This window comes from Megalobrama amblycephala, linkage group LG10 (assembly GCF_018812025.1).
Source record: "Megalobrama amblycephala isolate DHTTF-2021 linkage group LG10, ASM1881202v1, whole genome shotgun sequence".
In the NCBI taxonomy this organism is placed as follows: Eukaryota; Metazoa; Chordata; class Actinopteri; order Cypriniformes; family Xenocyprididae; genus Megalobrama; species Megalobrama amblycephala.
Genome location: NC_063053.1, coordinates 10,102,209 through 10,126,087, shown reverse-complemented (window position 1 = coordinate 10,126,087; position 23,879 = coordinate 10,102,209). Strand labels below are relative to the sequence as shown.

At 37.2% G+C, this 23,879-nt stretch overlaps 1 protein-coding gene across 2 annotated transcripts in view; it reads right to left on the bottom strand.

Annotated features, from left to right (window-relative positions):
* The window catches only part of cdh23 (cadherin-related 23), a 292,980-nt gene that overhangs the window by 139,980 nt on the left and 129,121 nt on the right, over positions 1–23,879 (bottom strand). For both annotated transcript variants that reach the window (XM_048204503.1, XM_048204504.1), the window contains exon 9: positions 16,630–16,708. In XM_048204503.1, the coding sequence (XP_048060460.1) occupies positions 16,630–16,708 (79 nt within the window). The remainder of the gene's footprint in view (positions 1–16,629; positions 16,709–23,879) is intronic.

The window sequence follows — 23,879 nt, the reverse complement described above, 5'->3', positions numbered from 1 at the left end:
GGCATAAATAAATCACCAGACTTATAAAGCTGCATACCTATTGCGGGTGGAACAGAGGTCGTTCTCACTGTGGCACGCCCCTTCACTGGTCAGCGTCCAATCAGTGTGACAGAGAGTGCTGAGTGACAGCTGCTCTGCGACTGGTCATCCATGAGGGTTCAAAGCAGCCATGATGGCTCTAAATTGCTTTGTGTGCTTCAGTGGCTTGACCAAACTGCCAATATACTGTGACAGCCGTCGGCTATACGGACCACTGCGCCCTCACCTGTCACCCACACCTGTGTAGCACTAGACTCGACAATACAGACAAACACACACAATTTACACAGCCATTTTTATAAACCTTAGATACAGACCTTTGTCAGAACACAAACAGATTAATACTAAAAGGAAACACACATAAACACATACACAAATGCATAAGACTCACCAATGGAGTTTGAGACGGGGCTACGTGTTTGTCTGAGGTCAGGGAAGTCGTGTGGCAAATCTGTCCGGAAACTGATTTGCCAAACAACTGATATGAAGATATAAACTGTGATGGCAAAGCTGAATTTTCAGCATCATTACTCCAGTCTTCAGTGTCACATGATCCATAAGAAATCATTCTAATATGCTGATTTGATGCTCAAGAAATATTTATTATTATTATCAATGTTGAAAACAGTTGTGCTGCTTAATATTTTTGTGGAAACTGAGATACATGTTACTTTTGATCAGTTTAGTGCATCCTTGCTGAAGTTTGGAATGGTAGTGCTATACTATACAATTATTTCATTTTTTTTTTTCTTTTCCTCTTTGATAGGCACACCAAACCTCTACATACTGGATCACACACAAACAAATGCTTGTATGTAAGCAAGTGTGTGTCAAGTGAAACTGCTAGAGCTGAAGTCCTTTAAGTATTGCAGCCATCACTATTTCAAGATGCTTGAATTAACTTTTTCATTCAGTGGATTGTGTGGAGAGTGTGTGTATGTTTTGCTGGGGTTTTCACATTACCGCCAGTAGCGAGCTGGAAAATAAGAAGCTAAAGCAACCACAACTCACACACGTGCATACACTCTGTATACATATACACACACATTTGGAGGCTTGTGAGGTTGTTGAATTTACAAAAATTACTTGTGGTTTGAAAATATCAATAAAAAGTGTTGAAAAATACATTTATTGAATCATATGCCATAGTTGTCAATGAATGGGAGCTAAATATCATTTTCGCTTTAATAAGACTTTCCCAATAAATATGCAAAAGAAAACCTGGGTCCTCCATGATTCCTGTTGTTTCCGACAACAAAGCACTTGAATGCGACAAGCTTCAGAAGTGGGAAGACATTTGCGATAGCATATGAAGGCAGCACACATTGACGCTTCAAATAAAGATTGTATCAATTACATCATTGCACCAGTAGGTGGAGACAAGTGATTATTAAAAAAATGTGTTTGTCACTGAATCATTCATTCAAGAGATTTGTTTAAAAACGCTGATTCATCCAGTAATGAAACAAGTGAAGTCTTTACAAGCAAGCCAGTGAATAGTTCATTCAAACCTTTTTTTTTTTAATTAATATAAATTAAATAAATACAAAGTTCTGTCATGAAATTCTAGATGGTGCAGGCTAATACTGTAGGTCCTTAACTCAATCTACTTGCAATCACATCATTCTCTATAGGGCACAGCTGATTGGTTCCTGCTATATCAGTAGCCAATGAGCTTGCTTGCCCAACCTTCAAATACTTGGTTAACATTTGGTGTAGAAGTTGCAGTATGCTTTCAGAAACCCTCCACCTCCCCAGCTCCACCTGCTATGGGTAATTCATGTACGCTATATTGTACAGCAGCAGCATGTCTTACTTGCTCACAGCAGCGTGCTGTGTATGTATTGGCAGTAGCAAGTCCCATTCTTGCTCTGCAGCAGCAGCAGCATAGCAGATCTATTCGACAAGACCAAATATATCAACACTGTCATATCCATTATGATGCCAAATGCTCTGAGAGTTTTATGACATTTTTTAAATAGAATGCAGGAATTTACATGTTGTCTGAGACTCCAAACCTCTAGAAAATTAAGTGTAATTTTTTTTTAGTTGTCTATTCAGAATTGTGACAGAACTGTGATCTCTATTCCAAACAAAAAATTGTGATTCTCAATTTATTGAGAATCATGCAGCTCCTATACAGTATATATCAGTGTTTCTCAACTCCAGTCCTCGGGACCCACTGCTCTGCACATTTTGTATGTATCCCTTATTTAACACACCTGATTTAGATCATCAGCTCATTAGGAGAGTCTGCATGAACTGAATTGAGTGTGTCATATAAGAGAGACATACAAAATGTGCAGAGCAGTGGGTCCCGAGGACTGGAGTTGAGAACCACTGGTATATATATATAATATATATAAGATTGTCAGTCACGCAGTCTTTTACTGTCCAAAAAAGTCTGGCTATGCAAAACCTACGAGTAAAAACCCACCACATTCTGTTAAAAAGACTGAAATTAAAACATTATAAAATATTCACATTGTGCATGTGTGAGTGAGGCAGCAGTCTCTCCGGACCACCAGTCAACACTTATTGAAATTCTGCCCGCCTCATTCTCAGAAAAACACACCCAGATGAAAAGAGAGAGGGACTCAAACATGTGTAGCTATTATAAGAGAAAGACGAGTGCATAATCTGATGTGTGTGATCGAGTGTGTGATGAGACAAACGATTCTCACGCTCACCACACACACACACGCACTCTCCGTCAAAGTTTAATCACCGTGAACCTACGTGCACCGCTTTCTCAACCACTTGCACAAAAGCAACAGGAAAGCGCTAATGTTGTGGGGATGTTGTTCGAGGGTTTGGGATATGTTCTGGGGTTTGGTGATTAAAAGACTGTGATTCCTCCAGGCTAATGCACTGCGTTATGAGAGCGTCTATGTAATGAGAATAATTTCAGAGCATTAGGAAAGACATCAGAGAGTCTCGAATGACATCCTGATAAATTCGAGCCACACGTAAATGCATACACACAAACACACTCACATGGGAACATGCACAAAAAGAGCTGATATTTATGCCCTCATTATAATTATGCTTTCATACAGGTGAATCCACAGAGACAGGCAAGACATGCTGATGTGTAGTTGATAGTCCTCCGCATGCGTTCTTTTGTTACAGGGTGATATAGCAGTCAGAAAACCTGCATTTCAACAGTCCTGCATTACATTGTTTAATCTACATGTTTTCTTCTCAACTAACAATAGCCTGCATTACACAATATAAAGATAATACTTTGACATTCAATAAACAGCTACTTTAAAAGATTGATAACCTTCAGTAGGTTAACATTCTTTTGAACTAGATGTTTGTTTAAAGTTAAAGTATTATCTTTATATTACTATCTGTCTCTATAGAGCACAGCGGATTAATTCAAGCCTATAGTTGACCTGAATGACTTCTATTACCTATTCTGTTAGCGATTTAATCAAACCTCTTGAAAAGGACATGACCAGCTTTCATAGGTTTCAAGGGAACTTAATAGTGTTTCATAGGAAGCATAGAAGTGAAAATACAGAGCACAATGTGTCCAAAAGAGTTTAGTTGTTTACATATTGCATGAATAAAGAATTAAATTAATTAAAGGGATAGTTCACCCAAAAATGAAAATTCTGTCATCATTTACTCTCAAGTTGTTCCAAAGCTGTATAAAGGTCTTTGTTCTGCTGTACACAAAGGAAGATATTTGGAAGAATGTCTGTAACCAAGCATAACCAACCATAACCGTGACTTATTCATGATACAGCACAGCCTCTCGTACCTTATTGCTTACATATATGTGATGTGATCTGGGAAAACTCGTTGGATGTCGTGATGGAACGTTTTCAATAAAGTCAAAAAATAGGTCGAATGTAATTTTTTTGTCAAAATTGGGTTTTCATTAAATTATCATTCTATAACATCTTGTCTATCATCTCTGAAAATACCTGAAAATATCAGAAAAATAGAGATTTATAGTGGCAAGGCTGTCTTTCTCTAACGTTACTGTTTAAGAACACCCAGTGGACGTAAAAAAAAAAAAAAAAAAAAAAAAAAAAAAAACGTCCATAGCTTTCCCTCTCTTAACACTACAAAGACAGTTCACCTATCAAAATAAACCACATAACGTAGAATGTATATTAATTAAGTGTATTAATGCAAATTTCCCGCCAGTCCTGTATAAACCACGGCACGCAAAGATTTTTTTTCTAATACAACGTAATCGTGAGAAGGCGGAGCACAAGAGAACAACAGAGCTATAATGAACACACATGTTCTAATTATGTGTTATTAGAGGTTGAATTCAAATCAAATACTGCCAGACTGCCCATACTACTTCTGAATAGGATGTCTACTTCATAAAATGTATGAAAATATGGAAATATATGGTTCAGGTCACTCAAATAACTGGAGGCGCCCTTAAATGGTCAGATATGGAGCTTGGGTGTCATCTAGTGAAAAAGTTTGCTACTGCGCCCAAACAAAATCTTACTGAAAGCTCATTTTTGAAATATTTCAACCTCAATTTTGGCATATTGACATTTTTGGCTTTAATTTTCTTGCAGTTTATGAGTAAAACATGCTTTGTAATATATTATTATAAAATATAAACAATTATATTTTTATATTTTCATAAACTTAAACTTGTATAACTTTTTTTTAAATTTCACTTTCATAATTTCATAATTCACTTCTACAATAATCTGACTAGTCTCTTTTTTTAAAACAAGACCAACCTTAGGTCTATATTCTAAAGCATTCTTGAATTACAACCATTTATGTTTGGATAGTGCATTTTCATGTCTATGCCAAAAAAGGGGGTGAGAGTTATTTAAACCTGTTTTTCTCAGAATTACGTTACTGAAAATCAGAGCGATCAGCCGACTTCAGATAACCATAACTTTTGTTACAGACAAGCTATGAAAGAAGTAAAAACAGATTTGGATTTTGGAAATTTCACCATGTGATGGATTTTCGCAGATCATATATATATATATATATATATATATACACACACACACACACACACACACACACACACACACACATTACGCACACAAAGTTCCAGGTAAAAAGTAAAAACAATCAAATGAGATGTATTACCCTTTAAATCACAATATCTATAATCTATAAAATAAAATAGAAATTGTAGTTTATATTATTAGTTTATAATATTATTTAATATAAATATGTATATTTACAAGGACTTCAAATACTCTAAACTACTAAATGTACTCTAACTACTTTGAAATGTCAAGGAGTTGAGGACTTTCTAGATCAATTTATAAAACAGCAGCAAAAATGATTGCCAACAACTGTAAAGTCATATGTTCTAAGAATAGTGTGGGTAATATATTTAAAAGTCAAATGATAACCAAATCATAACCTTTCACAATGAATAAAGAGTCCTGAGCAAAGGTCATGTCGGCTTTCCGCCCAATCACCACACCATCAACCATTCATACCCTACTACACACACCTTCATCGACAAACATTTACAACAAACAACAACAACAACAACAAAAAAAATAGAAATCTTTCCCCACTTTATGGAAGGAAAGAAACCATTTGATTCCATCTGACATGAAAAGCTGTTTTATGGATTATATGACATAATTCAATCAATATACTCACATAACAAATGCAGAATCCTGATTAGTGACAAACACTCTCAGATTTCTTCAGCCAGATCAGAGTCTGTTAGTGAAATCAAATGCCAACCCTGACTCTGACAACCAAGGACTACTTAACAAAAAAATTCAAACCTACTGCCACAAGCACTATCTTTACAGACATTACTGAGCAGAAACATACATATGATTATTTGAAATATACCTAAAATCCTGATATCTAACTATCCATTTATAGTGCCTATTTTAGTCTCTCTCTCTCTCTCTTTTTACTTCTATTTCATTGATTCCATCCACCTGAACCATGAGGGAACCATGAATGTTCTGACAGTATTGAATGTCATGTCCATAGCCAACAAAGCTCTTTAGAGTCAGAGAGAATAGTAGTAGGATGGGAATTTAACGATTTTGATTCCACTTAATATTTCTGGTTTCTTAATGATTCCATCAACACTTGTTTTAGTAATTTTGAGGATGAACGAATGGATGATATTTGGAAATTGCACTCACGATCCACAAACAACCTATAGTGAAATTATGATATTATTCCAGAATTCAGCAGAACAGAACAAAAACAACAAATCGGAAATAAACCATATAATACAGTGGAAATGTGATTCACGTTGTTTCCACAATTATTGCATCTAACAACCTTTCTGCTCTTATTATCTTTCCTAATCCCATTCCAAGGATTTAGTGTGCTTGTGACGCATTTCATCTCTGAATCAAAAGACGTCTTTGCACGGCAACAAATATACACCACAAAAGATGCATTTACAAAGGCCTGCTTGAAAGGTGATCGTTCATTCTTGTGCCCAGCGAACAGAAAATAAGATGCATGCTGATCACGATAACAGAAAAAGTTTAAGGTGACTCTGATGTGTATATTGCATATTTTATGCATATTTTACAGCGTTCAGTCCACATCAGTGGAAGAATGCAGATTTTCCAGAACCATCAATTGAACTGAACGTCATGAAAATCATTCGGTTTCATTATTTAAAAAAAAAAAAGAACCGTTCCTGAATAAGAACAGATTCTAAAGGGCAAAGGGTCCAGCTGTCAGGACACCATGAAAGTAAATGAATAAAGAATAAAAGGTGTTCGTTGTCTGTACTTCAGGCTGGAGGAGTGACCCATCTGACAACCTGTCTGCCATCACACACACACTCATTCAATATACACACCACCAGCCTCATCTGAAATTAAAGACCTCTCTCACACACATATACACACAGATATTTCATTATCAACTAGAGCTTATTGTAACCCAGGTCACAGGGTTGACTATCGATCGGAGAACTCAGGTCTCAAGGGGAATAATCAAACCCAGAGAGATAGATTGGAAACTTTGATCTCTCTGCTCAAAGTGTCAAGCGCATTCTTTAAACAAGATCCACAGATGATTGAGCTTATTGAACTTTCAGGATATAAGAACTAGGTGATGTTTTTGTAATATAAATGGTTGGAAATATGTTTTCCACAAATATTTGTGATTTCAAAGTAAACTAAATTTGCATGATCCCCATTCCACTGCGCTAATTTTCCATTATTTTTCTATGTAAACGCGCATGACGCGGCATTCTAAAAACGTGGCGCTGAACCTAAATTCAGTTCTACTTTTAAAAATGCATCTCGAGACCTTGCGTTTTTTTTCCCCATTCCACAGCCCGCATCACAACTTCTGTGTGAACTGGTCCTATCAGTGCAAGTCAACTTCAGTCTTATATTTAATAATTCTTAGTCTTCAATTACATATAAAAAAAACAACGCTATCTAACGACCAATTTGTATGTATTTTACGAGGTGGCTAATTCGTACAGGTTTGGGGTAGGTCATTCGTATGAATTCATACGAATTTGTCAACTCGTAAAATACATACGATTTAGCAAAATGTTTGAATTCATACGAGGTCGTATGAATTTGTACGAATTAGCTACCTCGTAAAATACGTACGAATTGCCATGAGAAAAAAAAAAACTTTTAATAGAGTCTCTTTGTTAAGCAGCTTGTGCTGAATTAATTGCAGGGTTACACTGTATATTGATAGTCCACTTTAGACATTCTACCCACTAGTAACTTTGAAACTACACATCAACTAACTCTCATTAATTTGCAACTGCATGTCAGCTACTTTTCATTAAAGGTTAGGTGTTAGGGTTTGGGTTCGTAGAATAAGTTGACATGTACTTATAGTCTGTATTGGGGAGCATCCATATAAAGCTTTAGTAGAAATTAAGCAGACAGACTTACGCTAAGAAAGTGCAGCTTTGTAAGCACTGAAATAATGCTTGTGGATCTCAATTCTGTTGTGAAAATCTCTGTATTGTGTGTTTAAGTACTTCAGATTCAGTAGATGACAACAAGCTGTTCATCTAAGAGTAAGACAGGAAACTGACATGATAAGGATAAGACCTTATTAAAGATCAGACTTAGATGGCAAAATAAAGGAAAGTAAGCTGCTCTTTATGTCTTCATCACATATCACGTCTTTGCAGGTGGATTTCACAGGTCACACTGTTGTGGGCAGACTTGTGCGTGAACGGGTAATGGCTTTTTAAGTACTCCACACAGACATTGAATGAGTGTACTGCAGAAAGCTTTCAGTGCATGTGTATGTGTGAGAGAGAGCCAGAGATTATCACAGGAACGAGCGTATAATTCAGGGGTGTACAAACTTTTTTTTTTGTGGACATACATGGGGGCCACATACTTCTTCATTTCTATATTTGTGACCAGTGGCACCAGTACCTGATTTGGTAGCACCACACACATGTAATATTAATAATATTGTTTATTCTCTTGGAAATGCTCATTTGACAGTAGCTTGTGTGTGTGTGTGTATATATATATATATATATATATATATATATATATATATATATATATATACATTAGGGGTGGGTCAAAATATCGATATGGCGTTATATGACATATCGCTGCGCCAAATATCGATATTTTAATTTAAAAAATAAAGCGCTATAAATAGATTTCTCTGCTCAAAGCGTCACTACTTCAAGGCGGCGCTCAACAAATTATAAATGTTAGTGCTGTTAAAATAACTATAGTAACAACATTAGATATTTAATCACATCTGTTAACCTGTTAACTTTGACAGCCCTTATAAAAGTGAGCAGACATGCAAGCCTTGGTGTAGTGTGTGCAAGATGATGTCTTCTTCTGTACATGAATGTGGAAACAAACTTGTGTGTGTGTGAATATCACGTCTTGCTTATCTAACTCTGTGATAATGGCAAAATGGGTCTGCAAGCTGTCCGGTGTCCACTGAGTGTGACACAGTAGTCAAATGTGTGCATATGTGTGTGTTTGTGTCTATGTGTATGTGTGGTTATATTTCTTGAAGTTTATGAGATGCTCCTGAACTGGCATCTGCACACATCAACAGAATCTCTCCTGGTGGAATCTCAGCGTTGGTGAGAGTCCAGTTCCCTGCATAAGAAAATTGTAAATCAATAAGAACTGGTCTCTATAAAGCTGGTCAACTTTCCATGAGGTTCCCATGGTAACATTTAGCTTCAGTGTCACAGGAATAGCAGGGCTATGTAGATCTGTTCCTTTTGGGACCTCTGAATCCAAAGCAGCTCACATCTGCTTCTGAAAGACCAGGGTGATTTAATGAGGCTTTAACTTTGGCCCTTTAAAGCCACCATAGCTGCAGGGGCTGTTAGCCATATCTGTGAGCACTGTGGTTCATGAACCCTGCTGGGCTAAAACTCAGGACACTGTTCTCCCAGGGCACATTATAATGGATTCTACAGGCATGAGAGCACGTTGAAGACCTTCACAAGTCTGTCTGTCTCACACACACACACACACACACACACACACACGCCTTCCTTCTCGCTTCAGTAGTCATAGTTGTACCAACTTGTCCTGGAGTTATGGTGCAGTTTAAACACATACTTGAAACTTCAACATCAATCCTTCTGATTTATAAAACTGATAGTTCTGGCTGATGTGATCTGATTTATCACATGTATGTTAAATTCTATATTAATATAGCAACCATAAAATTATTAAACTGCACAGCAACACCCTGGCAACCAGGGTCAAAACAACTTAGCAACTGCATAGCAACACCCTAGCTACCACATATCAACATTCTTGAAACCACTCAGAAAAACTTTGCAACTGCATAGCAACACTCTGACAATCGCCCAAAACACCCTGGCAACCACCTATCAACATTCCTTAAACCACTCAGAATAACTTAGCAACTGCATAGCAACACCCTGACAACCATCCAAAACAACCTAGCAAACACCTAGCAATGGTAGTAACAATAAATCTATTCAACTTAGCAACTGCATAGCAACACCATAGCTACCACCTATCAACATTATTAAAACCACTCAGAAAAAACTGTGCAACTGCATAGCAACACTCTGACAATCGCCCAAAACACCCTGGCAACCACCTATCAACATTCCTTAAACCACTCAGAATAACTTAAAAACTGCATAGCAACACCCTGACAACCACCCACAACAACCTAGCAAACACCTACATAATGTTCTTAAAACCAGACTGAATAACTTAGCAACTACATAGCAACACCCTGACAACTACCTACAACACTCTAGCAACCACCTAGCAATGGTAGTAACCATAAATCCATTCAACTTAGCAACTGCATAGCAACACCCTAGCTACCACCTATCAACATTCTTGAAACCACTCAGAAAAAAACTTTGCAACTGCACAGCAACACTCTGACAATCGCCCAAAACAACCTGGCAACCACCTATCAACATTCCTTAAACCACTCAGAATAACTTAGCAACTGCATAGCAACACCCTGACAACGACCCACAACAACCTAGCCAACACCTACTAATGTTCTTAAAACCACTCTGAATAACTTAGCAACTGCATAGCAACACCCTGACAACTACCTACAACACTCTAGCAACCACCTAGCAATGGTAGTAACAATAAATCCATTCAACTTAGCAACTGCATAGCAACACCCTAGCTACCACCTATCAACATTCTTGAAACCACTCAGAAAAAACTTTGCAACTGCATAGCAACACCCTGACAATCACCCAAAACACCCTGGCAACCACCTATCAACATTCCTTAAACCACTCAGAATAACTTAGCAACTGCATAGCAACACCCTGACAACGACCCACAACAACCTAGCAAACGCCTACTAATGTTCTTAAAACCACTCTGAATAACTTAGCAACTGCATTGCAATAATTTCTCATAATTTCTTTATCACTCATAATATCTTAAGGAAAAAATACTGGCATGAAAATTCTGTCATTATTTCTGACATAATCTCAATTTCCTGTTTCAAATGGAAAAATGTCAACACAATTTATTTTAGCAACTGCACAGCAAAACCCTGGCAACAGTCAAGAACCACTCAAATTTTGTCTTCAGAAAACATTGTTCAACATTTATCATATTGCTGTTGGTGGCGTTTTTATAAAAACATAAGCTACTTAAGGCAATAATTTTACCAGTGACTTTTGAATAATACCATCTGCTAAATGGAGAAATATGAATATGGTGCCTGACCAGGTTACCTTCCCTTTATTTTCACATTCAAGTAGTGATTTGACTTCAGAAGACACATGCATGATCATATAATGATATTCCAGGTCAAGTTGCAGGATTAGAGAGGAAGTTTCAGGCCTGAGGAACAGCGGAGTAATTTGGCAGTAAATAATAACATCAACAGCACTGTCATCACACCTTTGGGGGAAAATGATAGAGAGTGAGAGAGAGAGAACAGGAAAGCATGATCTCTAGTCTCTAGATCATTAACACACATCACCCTGCAATTAAAAACTCATTTATCTTAATTACTCAACTAATGGGACAAGTCCCCACGGAAAAACACACAGCCCCAAAGGACACCACAATGACATATACACACATACACATGTGCATATAGGTGTGAAAACCCAACATTAATGCACAGAGAGAAGCATAGCCACATAAACACATACACTATCCACACATCAGCCTGTCTCTCTCCGCACCACACACTCTTCAGTTCTGATGTGACATGCCGTTATCGCTTCCTGAGATTCATTATATGATGATGAATGTAACAGTGAATCTGCTCTAATGAGATTCTGTGTGTATAAAGGTTGTTCTAAAAGTTTGTTTGCACACTAAAACAATTAAAATCTATCTATCTATCTATCTATCTATCTATCTATCTATCTATCTATCTATCTGTCTGTCTGTCTGTCTGTCTGTCTGTCCGTCTGTCTGTCCATCTGTCTGTCTGTCCATCTGTCTGTCTGTCCATCTGTCTGTCTGCACAACCCTGATGTTAACACAGGAAAGAAACTGCGCTCAACAAACCATTTCATATGATCTCAAACTCGACCTGAGATTCTGAAGAGAGAGAAATCTTTTCCTCTACCTCTTGCTCTACCCATTTTCCCCTGCTTCTTTGATTGTCCCCTTTAGATTCACACACAACGGCTTTGAGAGAGCATGCAATATGAATTCTAATAGAGCAATTACCATTATGAATGATAACTAGGGATATTCCGCTGATCTAGGGTCAGGACCCGTGCAATAGCTCTTATGATTACGGAGTATGGAATCAGGTTCAGGAAATAGCAGTGCTCCGCAAGCCAGCGGGAATGTTTAACCTACATCACGGATCCCTGTCCTATTGATTAGACCATTAGACTTGAACCGCTCGGAGGAAATTGACAAAATCCTCTTTCCATATGAAAATCTTTGCATTAATGCTCCACAATTTAACGCCAAATCTATCAGATTTCTCTGTCCACTTCCCAGCTCTCTTCTAAAAACTGAAGAATATGTCATTTTGGATGTGATTTAGGCTGCACTGCTGCTCAACAGGAACTTGAAGAGGCTATTTTGTGATTATTGCCATTAGCCGATAACCATCCATATGCTTGGAAGACTAAATTTTGAGGAAATACTATGTGTAAAAGGCATAACAGCATTGTTATTTGCCATCTGCCACACAGCTTTATAGATATCGGCTATATCTCAAACCCAAACAGACCTACAGTATATCAGTCAACACTTAAATAACATTTTATGAAATAAATAAATAAAATGTATGCATAATAAAATTATATATGTATTGTAAAATTGTATTTTAATTATATTTACATAAATATATCTAACCATAGAATTATATATAAAATTAAATGCCAAAAAAAAAAACATGGCAAGTTCCCAGCTATGGCTCTTCATGGATCTATTTCTCTCTCTCCACTCCCTAAACTGTCATTTCAAATAAAGGCAAGAAATCCTGAAAATAACTTAATATATCTAGGTTTATGATATATCTCATGTCTGCTTTAAAATAAAAGCAAGTTGCTTAACAGTTAATTGTATTGTATATTATAGATGGCTTAATTTATTTATGTGTTATGTATTCATGTGTTTGTGCCTCAGTGTGTTTACAGAATATTTCAGGACTGTAATGTGAGTGACATAATAGAGGCCTAATCAACTTTTGTCACAGTTGCATTTACAATGTGCAGTGAAAACTATATGAGCCTGTGGCATGGACATTAATCTCAATTAGGGTGGCAGTAACAAACTGCGCTGCAACACATAAAATACAAAAAAATACGACAATTAAAGGAGAAGTGTGTAATTTTTGGGATGTTTTAGTACTTGCTCCCCCAATTTAACATATAATTCATAGGCTGAATTTCCTCAAATTCGTGCTATCAAAACATGTAACTGTATGTTTGAGCATCACGACCAATACTGAGCAACACTTGCTCTACCAATGGCATGAATTTGGGGCGGGACTATATGTTAGGGTGACTATCAGTAGAGAGATGCAAATGAGCTGTTTAAACTGGACATGTTGACTGATTATAACAGGTTCTATTTGCTTTTGACGTGACCGTCACATCCAGTGTAGGCAAATGTCAGACATTAAAGGTGCCCAAGAATGCTTTTTCACAAGATGTAATATAAGTCTAAGGTGTCCCCTGAATGTGTCTGTGAAGTTTCAGCTCAAAATACCCCATAGATTTTTTTTAATTAATTTTTTTAACTGCCTATTTTGGGGCATCATTAACTATGCACTGATTTTTTCAGCGCACCGCCCCTTTAATTCACGTGCTCCCTGCCACACGAGCTCTCGACTATATTACAGCACATTTACAAAGTTCACACAGCTAATATAACCCTCAAATGGATCTTTACAAGATGTTCGTCATGCATGCTGTATGCATGCTTCGAATTATGTGAGTAAAGTATTTATTTTGATGTTTATATTTGATTCTCTATGAGTTTGAGGCTATATGCTCTGTGGCTAACGGCTAATGCTACACTGTTGGAGAGATTTATAAAGAATGTAGATGTGTATATGAATTATACAGACTGCAAGTGTTTAAAAATGAAAATAGCGACGACTCTTGTCTCCGTGAATTCAGTAAGAAACGATGGTAACTTTAACCTCATTTAACAGTACATTAGCAACATGTTAACGAAACATTTAGATAGACAATTTACAAATATCACTAAAAATATCATGCTATCATGGATCATGTCAGTTATTATTGCTCCATCTGCCATTTTCGCTGTTGTTCTTGCTTGCTTACCTAGTCTGTTGATTCACCTGTGCAGATCCAGACGTTACTGGCTGCCCTTGTCTAATGCCTTTCATAATGTTGGGAACATGGGCTGGCATATGCAAATATTGGGGCGTACACCCCGACTGTTACGTAACAGTCGGTGTTATGTTGAGATCTGCGTGTTTTCCGGAAGTCTTTCAAACAAATGAGATTTACATAAGAAAGAGAAAGCAATGGAGTTTGAAACTCAATGTATGTCTTTTCCATGTACTGAACTCTTGTTATTCAACTATGCCAAGGTAAATTAAAATTTTCAATCTAGGGCACCTTTAAGCGACTGAATGCCAGTGGGCGGGGCCTATGGTGCTATGATGTAAAACTATTCGGCAATGCCTTGCTTTGGAGGCAGTCATATGCAAATGTATAAATTTGTCTATGTGACGTCACAGATCCCACATTGCCAGAACGAGGCCTTTTTGGAGCTTGAATAAATGCTTGGTTTATAATGAGGAGGACATTTTAAGCTATGAAACCATGATGTTTTAATGGTACAAAGACCTCTTATATGTCAAAAGATCAGGGCAAATTTGATTTCCCATGTCATGACCCCTTTAAAATTAATTAAAATTTGATTAAATCATGTAAAATACGGCCCCTCTGTGAGTGGTTTAATATTATTTACATAACGCTCATTATGGCCCTGTTTACATCTGGTATTAAAATGCATTTTGTGGATGAGGGAGACACATACTCGTTAACACCTGATATTTTAATCCGTCTCTTTTGTCCACTTTCAACCACTTCTGTCCTGATTTCTTTGAGGGGAGGGTCTATGGGTGGGTAAATGTATGGGTTTTTCAGATCTTTCAATCTAATGGACAAAATAAGGTCACGCAATTTACATATGAACGTGCCTGCAGATGACGGAAAAACATACAGAGAACATTAGCTTTCATTTCTGCTCTGATAGCCGCAAGACTGACCGAACGCTGTGAGTGCGTGTTAAATATAAGGAATAAGTGTTTACACTGCAAAAGCAATCCGCTCGAATATGTTTTCGAATACCTCTGGAAGTGGTAGAAAGTGGACAAGCTCAAAACGTTTACACCCCATTTACATCTGTTTTTAGCGTCGTCCACTTGTTATACGATCAACCAAAATGCATCTTAATACCAGCTGTAAACAGTGCCAGAGATTTAAGTGTCAAAAATATATATACTCGTACAGTATTCAGCTATAAAAAACCCATTCAACACAAAATTGAGCCACTGAAGGTTCTCAATGTACATCTGAAACACAACCCTCTCTGTCTCTCGGCCTCCATTCTTTCCCTCCCTTTGCTCTGTCTGCCTCATGCTGATAGCAATGAAAGTGATCTACGGGGGAGGCCATACACACACAAGTACTCACAGTAACAGTGTGTGTGTGTGTGTTTGTTGCGCTGTGGGAAGGTTTGTCCTGCTGTGTTAAGCTCATGTATGGACTAAACCGACAAAGGCTTTCAGTCACACACACACACTATCCCACATCCTAAGAGACTTACACCACAGCAGCACTAATGAGACACATATAGGCCACTGTCTTTCAGACGGGAGCATGAAAAACCATACTATACTCAACACTCAAATCATACTATAAGCGCTGTCAGTCATTGTATAATTGTATGTTTATGATTATTTGCTCTAATTGGAATACTTTGAGATAATAGTGTTCTGCCATCCAAATAAGACAATGTTAAGTTAACATTAGAAATGCCATGAAATTTTTCCAGCACACTGAGAACAGTCAGCTTTATATTAGCTGTGTGATTACCTTTTAACATGTATGAGAAATTCGTTCTGGGTTCATTTTATATTCACATTCACGCAAATCTAAATCTTTACGACCGCTACAGGTTATAATTCAAGGTAACATTATGCAACAACACAGAGGAGGAGTGTTATGGTTTACATGAAGATAAAGATGAAGAGAGCGTAGCACTTGGAATCGAGAAATGTGAAATTCCACTGGTATCTAAAATGTTGGTATCGTACGCAATAACTTTATTTATTAAGGCAGTGCCAGTAAATATCTGAGTCAATTTTTTTTGTTTTTTTTAACTAAGTTACAGTAACACTTGTAAATAAAAATATGATGACAATTTTCTGTTAATCAAACAGTAACCTACACATGTATTGATTTGAACTGTACTGCAGAAAGACTAGTATCATTATATGATTTATAACAATTTTGTTTTGACTTGGTATCAATTTCAGGACTGGTAGGCTACTTTTGACTTACTATATAGTAATATATTGGTGCCGATTTAAAGAGACATCACTTAGGCAATGGTCTATTGCTACACATTGTCACAGAGGATGAAATCCTAGAATGTGATAATCATGATGGGTGTGACTGACCTGATATGATCGTATATCCGATTCCACGTGGTCGACCCAAGTCCTGATCGATTGCCCTGATCTTACGGACTTCATAACCCTACAGACACACAGAGAGATAAAAGAGAAAAACATGAAATTATGCACACACAAAAAATGTGCACCAAATATTTTGTCTTTAGTTTGAACATTAGATCTATTGTTTTATAATTTATTTTTAAAATGCTTTGCATGAAAAGTGTGAATGCAATGACAATTAGACATTTTAAAGGTTTAGTTCACCCAAAAATGGAAATTCTGTCATTTATTACTCACCCTCATGTCATTCCACACCTGTAAGACCTTCGTTCATCTTCTGAACACAAATTAAGATATTTTTTATAAAATCCGATGGCTCAGTGAGGCCTGCATTGACAGCAAGTTAATTTACACTTTCAATGCCCAGAAAGGTACTAAAACAGTTCATGTGACTACAGTTCTTCAACCTTAATGTTATGAAGTGACGAGAATACTTTTTGTGAGCCAAAAAAAAATAAAACGACTTTATTCAACAATATCTAGTAATGGGCGATTTCAAAACACTGCTTCATGAAGCTTTGAAGCTTTACGAATCTTTTGTTTCAAATCAGTAGTTCGGAGAGTGAAAGTTACGTGATTTCAGTAAACGAGGCTTCGTCACATCATAATTGTTTCGAAATTTCAATGGTTCATGTGTAGTTTGATACGCGCTGATTTGAAACAAAAGATTCGTAAAGCTTCAAAGCTTCTTGAAGCTTAATTTTTTGTTACATAAAAAGTATTCTCGTCGCTTCATAACATTAAGGTTGAACCACTGTAGTCACATGAACTGTTTTAAATATATCTTTAGTACCTTTCTGGGTATTTGAAAGTTTAAATTAACTTGATGTCCATGGAGGCCTCACTGAGCCACAGGATTTTATCAAAAATATCTTAATTTGTGTTCTGAAGATGAACGAAGGTCTTACGGGTGTGGAACGACATAAGTGTGAGTAATTAATGACAGAATTTTAATTTTTGGGTGAACTAACCATTTAAGTGTCCAAATACTTTTTGGCACCATAGTATTTCTCGAGTGCAACTGTTAAGGACATGGCCTGATGAGGGAAGTTACAATGACATCAGCTTCAAGAATGAACAAATCAAATGAGACATGAAAAATAAAAAACGGTGAAATCTTCCGAGTTAGAGGACTCTTTGATCCTGAATGAGAAAACGTACAAATGCTTACAGAGAAAAGTGAGAGAGCATCTGCCATTGATCCAGCTAATAGTGTCTGAGAGCTGTTTATGCTTCATTTCTGCCAACACTCTACTGCTATTACAGCACACAATCAATTATAGCACGTTTAGCGCAAGAACGTGAGTCGGAGAGAGGGAGAAATGGATGACAAAAGTGGGGAGGGAGCGACTGAAAGGAGGATGAAGTGTGGCTGAAGTAATTTGCGAGCTATTCTCTTGCCGTCCGCACAAGTGGAATGTTCAATCATGCACGTCTCTCTCTATCTCTTTCCTTTCCTCTCATCCTTAAATATTTCGGCCTGCACCTTCTCATCCACTCCTCCATCCTCCCTCCATCCGTGTCTCTTCTCTTGCACCATTTCAGATCAAGCGCTTGACAGCCAAATTGTGTTTGCCCCTAAAAAGCCTTTAAATGTCACCCTGACAAAAGAAAACGCCAAACAGCTGTGAAAATACTCCCCACTTTTCTTGCAAAACGTTGTTTTTCTCTACGTTTTAGCAGTTCTCAAAGTTTGGTCCATTTGGCAGGTGGATTCAGCTTTCTTTGGCATGAGCATGAACCGCAGAGCTGCGCTTGTGTCAGGAGGTCAAGGTTTGAATAGTTTGCATGGCAGTCACCACATGCTTGTAGATGACGCAACTACACCTCTCTACAGAGCATTCAAAAGTACCTGTGCATTCTAAAAAAAAAAACATAACTATTTTTCATAAACATTTTTCATTACATTATAGTTATGGAAGCAAATTTCAATTTAAGAGTAAGAAATAAAATAATTGTGAGATACATGTCAATGTCAATGTCAAACAGTAGGTTCAAAAGTTTGGGCTCAACTTTTTTTAAAGGAAATTAACAGTAAATTAACAGTGACCGTCAAGACATTTATAATGTTACAAAACATTTCTATTTCAAATAAATCTGTTTTTTTGAACATTCTTTTATTCCTGAAGAAATATATATTACGGATTTCATAAAAATATTAAGCAGCACTGTTAACACTGATAAAAATAAGAAATGTTTCTTGAGCAGCAAATCAGCATATTAGAATGGTTTCTGAAAGATCATGTGATCCTGTGAAAGATCAAGTAATGATGTTTTTATCACAGGAATAAATTACATTTTAAAATATATTCAAACAGAAAGCAGTTATTTTAAATTGTAAAAATATTTCACTATATTTTTTATTGTATTTTTGATCAAATAAATCCAGCCTTAGTGAACATAGAAGACTTATAAAATATATTATACACACTAACAAAAAAAAAAAAAACTATTGAATGGTTTTAAGTGTACAATTTAGAATAAGTCACAATTGTAACATAAAAGTAACATTGTGACATTTAAAAATCACACTGTGAGATTTAAAGTGACATTGTCAGGCACAATTATAAGAAATAAAGTTGCAATTTTCCGCAGTTTCATTATTATTTCATTATAAGGCATGAAAGAGCTTCCATATATAGCAGATATTTCAGTATTAAGAATTTTCTAGGAGCACTCTTAAATTATTAGTTTACTTGAAAAGTTCTGTCAATATTTACCCAAAACAATACACTTATTTTTTTTTAAGAATCTTCATTATCTTCACTAAATAAATACAATAAATCATACTGGTTTGGGACAATGTGAGGGTGAGTAAATAATTATTGCTTTGACAGTGTAAAAAAAAACTTTAGTTGAGATGAGAGGGCTAACTGATCTATCTCCAGGTGTTTGTGCGAAAGCGACGCACCTGAGCTGTAGCGAGAGATGGAGGTTAAGAGGTGTGTTTTGACAGATGACCCCCGACAGATCTGCGTGTTTGATATCTGTTTGCATGTAAATGTCAGTAGCCTTGAGAACTCTCCACACCCACTCAGTCACTTAGCCTGAGGCCCGTCGACTGAGCCAACACACTCGTACACGAGCATGTGTGTGTGTGTGTGTGAGGGAAGATAAGCTTTAAGCTCTCTGCGTGTGGCTAAGTGTACGTGTCAACATTGCTTTATATGAACATGCTAGTGTGACGTGTGCCGTTATTGAGGGCGTACGTGTTTAGAGTGTCTAATTCTCAGCACAAAGGCCTCTTGTCTTTTTTTAATAGTGCTTCCTAAACTTCTCCAGAATTGATGTAGGAAATAAGGAATGAAATGCCAAAATCAATCATGTCCACTTGGAACTTGATGCTGACCGCCACATTTAGACAGGACAACTGGTCTAAAGTCATCACTGTCTTCTTATTCCTGACCTTCCTGAGACGACTGATAGATCTGTGTCACAACGCTTCACTTCTGACACGCTCATGAGTTAATGTGCATGCAAATGGACACCGGAGAGAGATAAATGGAGGGAGAGAGAAAATATGGGCATGGAAGAAAGAGAAATAGATAAAAAGCTGAGAAGTAATTAATTCTGGATGGAAAACCACTAACATAAAACACTGTCTAAAGTAAACAATTAATCAATAAGCAATATCAATCTATATGCAATGATATTTTACATTATATACACTATACTGCCAAAAGTATTGGGACACCCCTCCAAATAACTGAATTCAGGTGTTCCAATCACTTCCACGGCCACAGGTGTATAAAATCAAGCACCTAGGCATGCAGACTGCTTCTACAAACATTTGTGAAAGACTGGGGAGCTCAGTGAATTCATGCGTGGTACTGTGATAGGTTGCATCCTGTGCAATAAGTCCATTCGTGAAATTTCCTCACTACTAAATATTCCACGGTCAACTGTTAGTGGTATCATAACAAAGTGGAAGCAATTGGGAACAACAGCAACTCTGCAACAAAGTGGTAGGCCATGTAAAATCACAGAGCGGGGTCAGAGCATGCTGAGGCACAGAGTGCACAGAAGTCGCCAACTTTCTGCAGAGTCGATAGCTACAGACCTCCAAACTTCATGTGGCCTTCAGATTAGCTCAAGAACAGTGTGTAGAGCTTCATAGAATGGGTTTCCATGGCTGAGCAGCTGCATCCAAGCCTTACATCACAAGTGCGATGCAAAGCGTTGGATGCAGTGGTGTAAAGCACACCGCCACTGGACTCTAGAGCAGTGGAGATGTGTTCTCTGGAGTGACGAATCATGCTTCTCTGTCTGGCAATCCGATGGACAAGTCTGGGTTTGGCGGTTGCCAGGAGAACAGCACTTGCCTGACTGCATTGTGCCAAGTGTAAAGTTTGGTGGAGGGGGGATTATGGTGTGGGGTTGTTTTTCAGGGGTTGGGCATGGCCCCTTAGTTCCAGTGAAAGGAACTCTTAATGCTTCAGCATACCAAGACATTTTGAACAATTTCATGCTCCCAACTTTGTGGGAACAGTTTGGGGATAGCCCCTTCCTGTTCCAACATGACTGCGCACCAGTGCACAAAACAAGGTCCATAAAGACATGGATGTGGAGTTTGGTGTGGAGGAACTTGACTGGCCTGCACAGAGTCCTGACCTCAACCCGACAGAACACCTTTGGGATGAATTAGAGCGGAGACTGTGAGCCAGGCCTTCTTGCCAGCATCACTGCCTGACCTCATAAATGCGCTTCTAGAAGAATGGTCAAAAAATCCCATAAACACACTCCTAAACCTTGTGGAAAGCCTTCCCAGAAGAGTTAAGGCTGTTATAGCTGCAAAGGGTGGGCCAACTCCATATTAAACCCTACGGATTAAGAATGGGATGTCATTAAAATTCATGTGCACGTAAAGGCAGGCGTCCCAAAACTTTTGGCAATATAGTGTATATATTACACATTTACATGCAATTAATTTTTTTCAGAGTAACGCGTTAAAAATATTTAACACAATTAACGCAGCATCCCTTTTCTCCATCATATTTAATAAAATATATATTATATATATATAATACATTGTTTTATAAGCTATTCAGAGAGTTGTCATGACTAAAATATAGGCAGCACTGTATTGAAAACATTATATTTTTATTCTTCTTCACAAATTTTTGTATTTAATTCAGCCTGAAATGCAAGTTTACAGGCTTAAACTTTGTTATTGCATCATTTCATTCTTAGGAGTGAATTATGTTTATTGGTTTATGTAAACTTTAGCGTTTTAAATTTAAGATTATATTTTGAAATATAGCTGCTGCTCTGGTTTCATTAAGAACCATTTTCTTTAGTGCAGAAAAACTTGATTGTAACTGGCAATATTGTGTCTAAAATATGAGTTATCTAATATTAAATTACATTTTATTGAACAGTTGTTTAGTATAAAATCAATACAGCAGTTCAGTAAGTGCAAATATATGATTTTTGGTTTATGATCTGTTAGTGGCTTTACAGTAGTTATTCTACTCTGATTCCACTTTTAATTCCACAGACAGAAGCGCACAAAAAAACACATGTCCTCAGAGCCTGCGATGGTGTGTTTGTCACAGTGAGTAAATTGACACAGGAATGAACGACCGGTGGTGAATCTCGGGCTGAATGACCTATTGTGGGCCCTTATGTTGAGCGGGTCACATCATAAACCTATCACTATAATTACAGGAATACTCCAGCGAGAGTTCACAGGTGTAAATGCTGCTTCTCCAATAATTATTGTCTAATTACTCAACACACACTCTATCACTCTTTGTCAGCCAAACTGCCTCTCTCTCTTTCTGTCTCTCTTTCTCATTCTCATTCTCTGGAGCTACTTTACTTTTTCCTCCAACATTATATTACTGTTTTATTGTGTCTACCTAAATATTATCTGACTCAAAACCAAGTAAAATTACGTCCTATCTAACATGCTTATGAGGCCCAAATATGCTGTCTATGTAGGCAGCTCACAAGGACTTGAGCAAAAATATCTGGATGAATCTCACAAAAACATTATCTAGGACATGTCAAGGATTACAATTGAGAATAATGGAAATAACAAACACATTATTAAAGAATTTGAGAGAGACCTTTTCCTTAAAGAATTAGTTCACTTCAGAATTAACATTTCCTGATAATTTACTCACCCCCATGTCATCCAAGATGTTTATGTCTTTCTTTCTTCAGTCAAAAAGAAATTATGGTTTTCGAGAAAAACATTACAGGATTATTCTCCATATAGTGGACTTCAATGGCTACCAATGGGTTGAAGGTCCAAATTGCAGTTTCATTGCTGCTTCAGAGGGCTCTCTATGATCCTAGCTGAAGAATAAGGGTCTTGTCTAGTGAAACGATCGATCATTTTCTAAAAAAAAGAAAAAATTAAAGACTTTTTAACCACAAATGCTCGTCTTGCACTAGCTCTGCAATGCGCCACGCATGATGTAATAATGTTGGAAAGGTCACGCGTGACATAGGCGGAAGTACCGCAGTAGGGCGAAAAACTCCATCTTATTTTCTCCTCCAACTTCAAAATCGTCTGGCATCGCTGTTTTATCGGCGTTTGACTTAGTCTTTGCACGTTTGCTTTATAAACACTTGCTCTGTACTTCTGCCTACGTTACGCGTGACCTTTCCAACATGATTATTATCGCAAAGCTAGTGCAAGATGAGCATTTGTTGTTATAAAGTATATCTTTTTTTTTTATTTGTTGAAAAAGGTCCAATCGTTTCACTAGATAAGACCCTTATTCCTCATCTGGGATTGTGTAGAGCCCTTTGAAGCTGCACTGAAACTGCAATTTGGACCTTCAACCCGTTGGACCCCAGTGAAGTCCACTATATGGAGAAAAATCCTGGAACATTTTCCTTGAAAACCTTAATTTCTTTTCGACTGAAGAAAGAAAGACATAAATATCTTGGATGACATGGGGGTGAGTAAATTATCAGGAAATTTGAATTCTGAAGTGAACTAATTCTTTAATTGTCATGAAAATAATGTCATAAATTAATTAATTAATTAAATATTATTTGTACATTTTGGGGGGGGGGGCACATTTTGAAACACCCATTTAAAGGTGCAGTATGCGATATTGACAGCTAGTGGTTGAAATGAGCACTGCAATCCAAGTTCAAAATATTGGAGAGAGTTGTTTCCCCCACCCCTCCTTTTAGGTTGGGCAGAATGTGTGATCTCTGACCCAGTTCGTTTG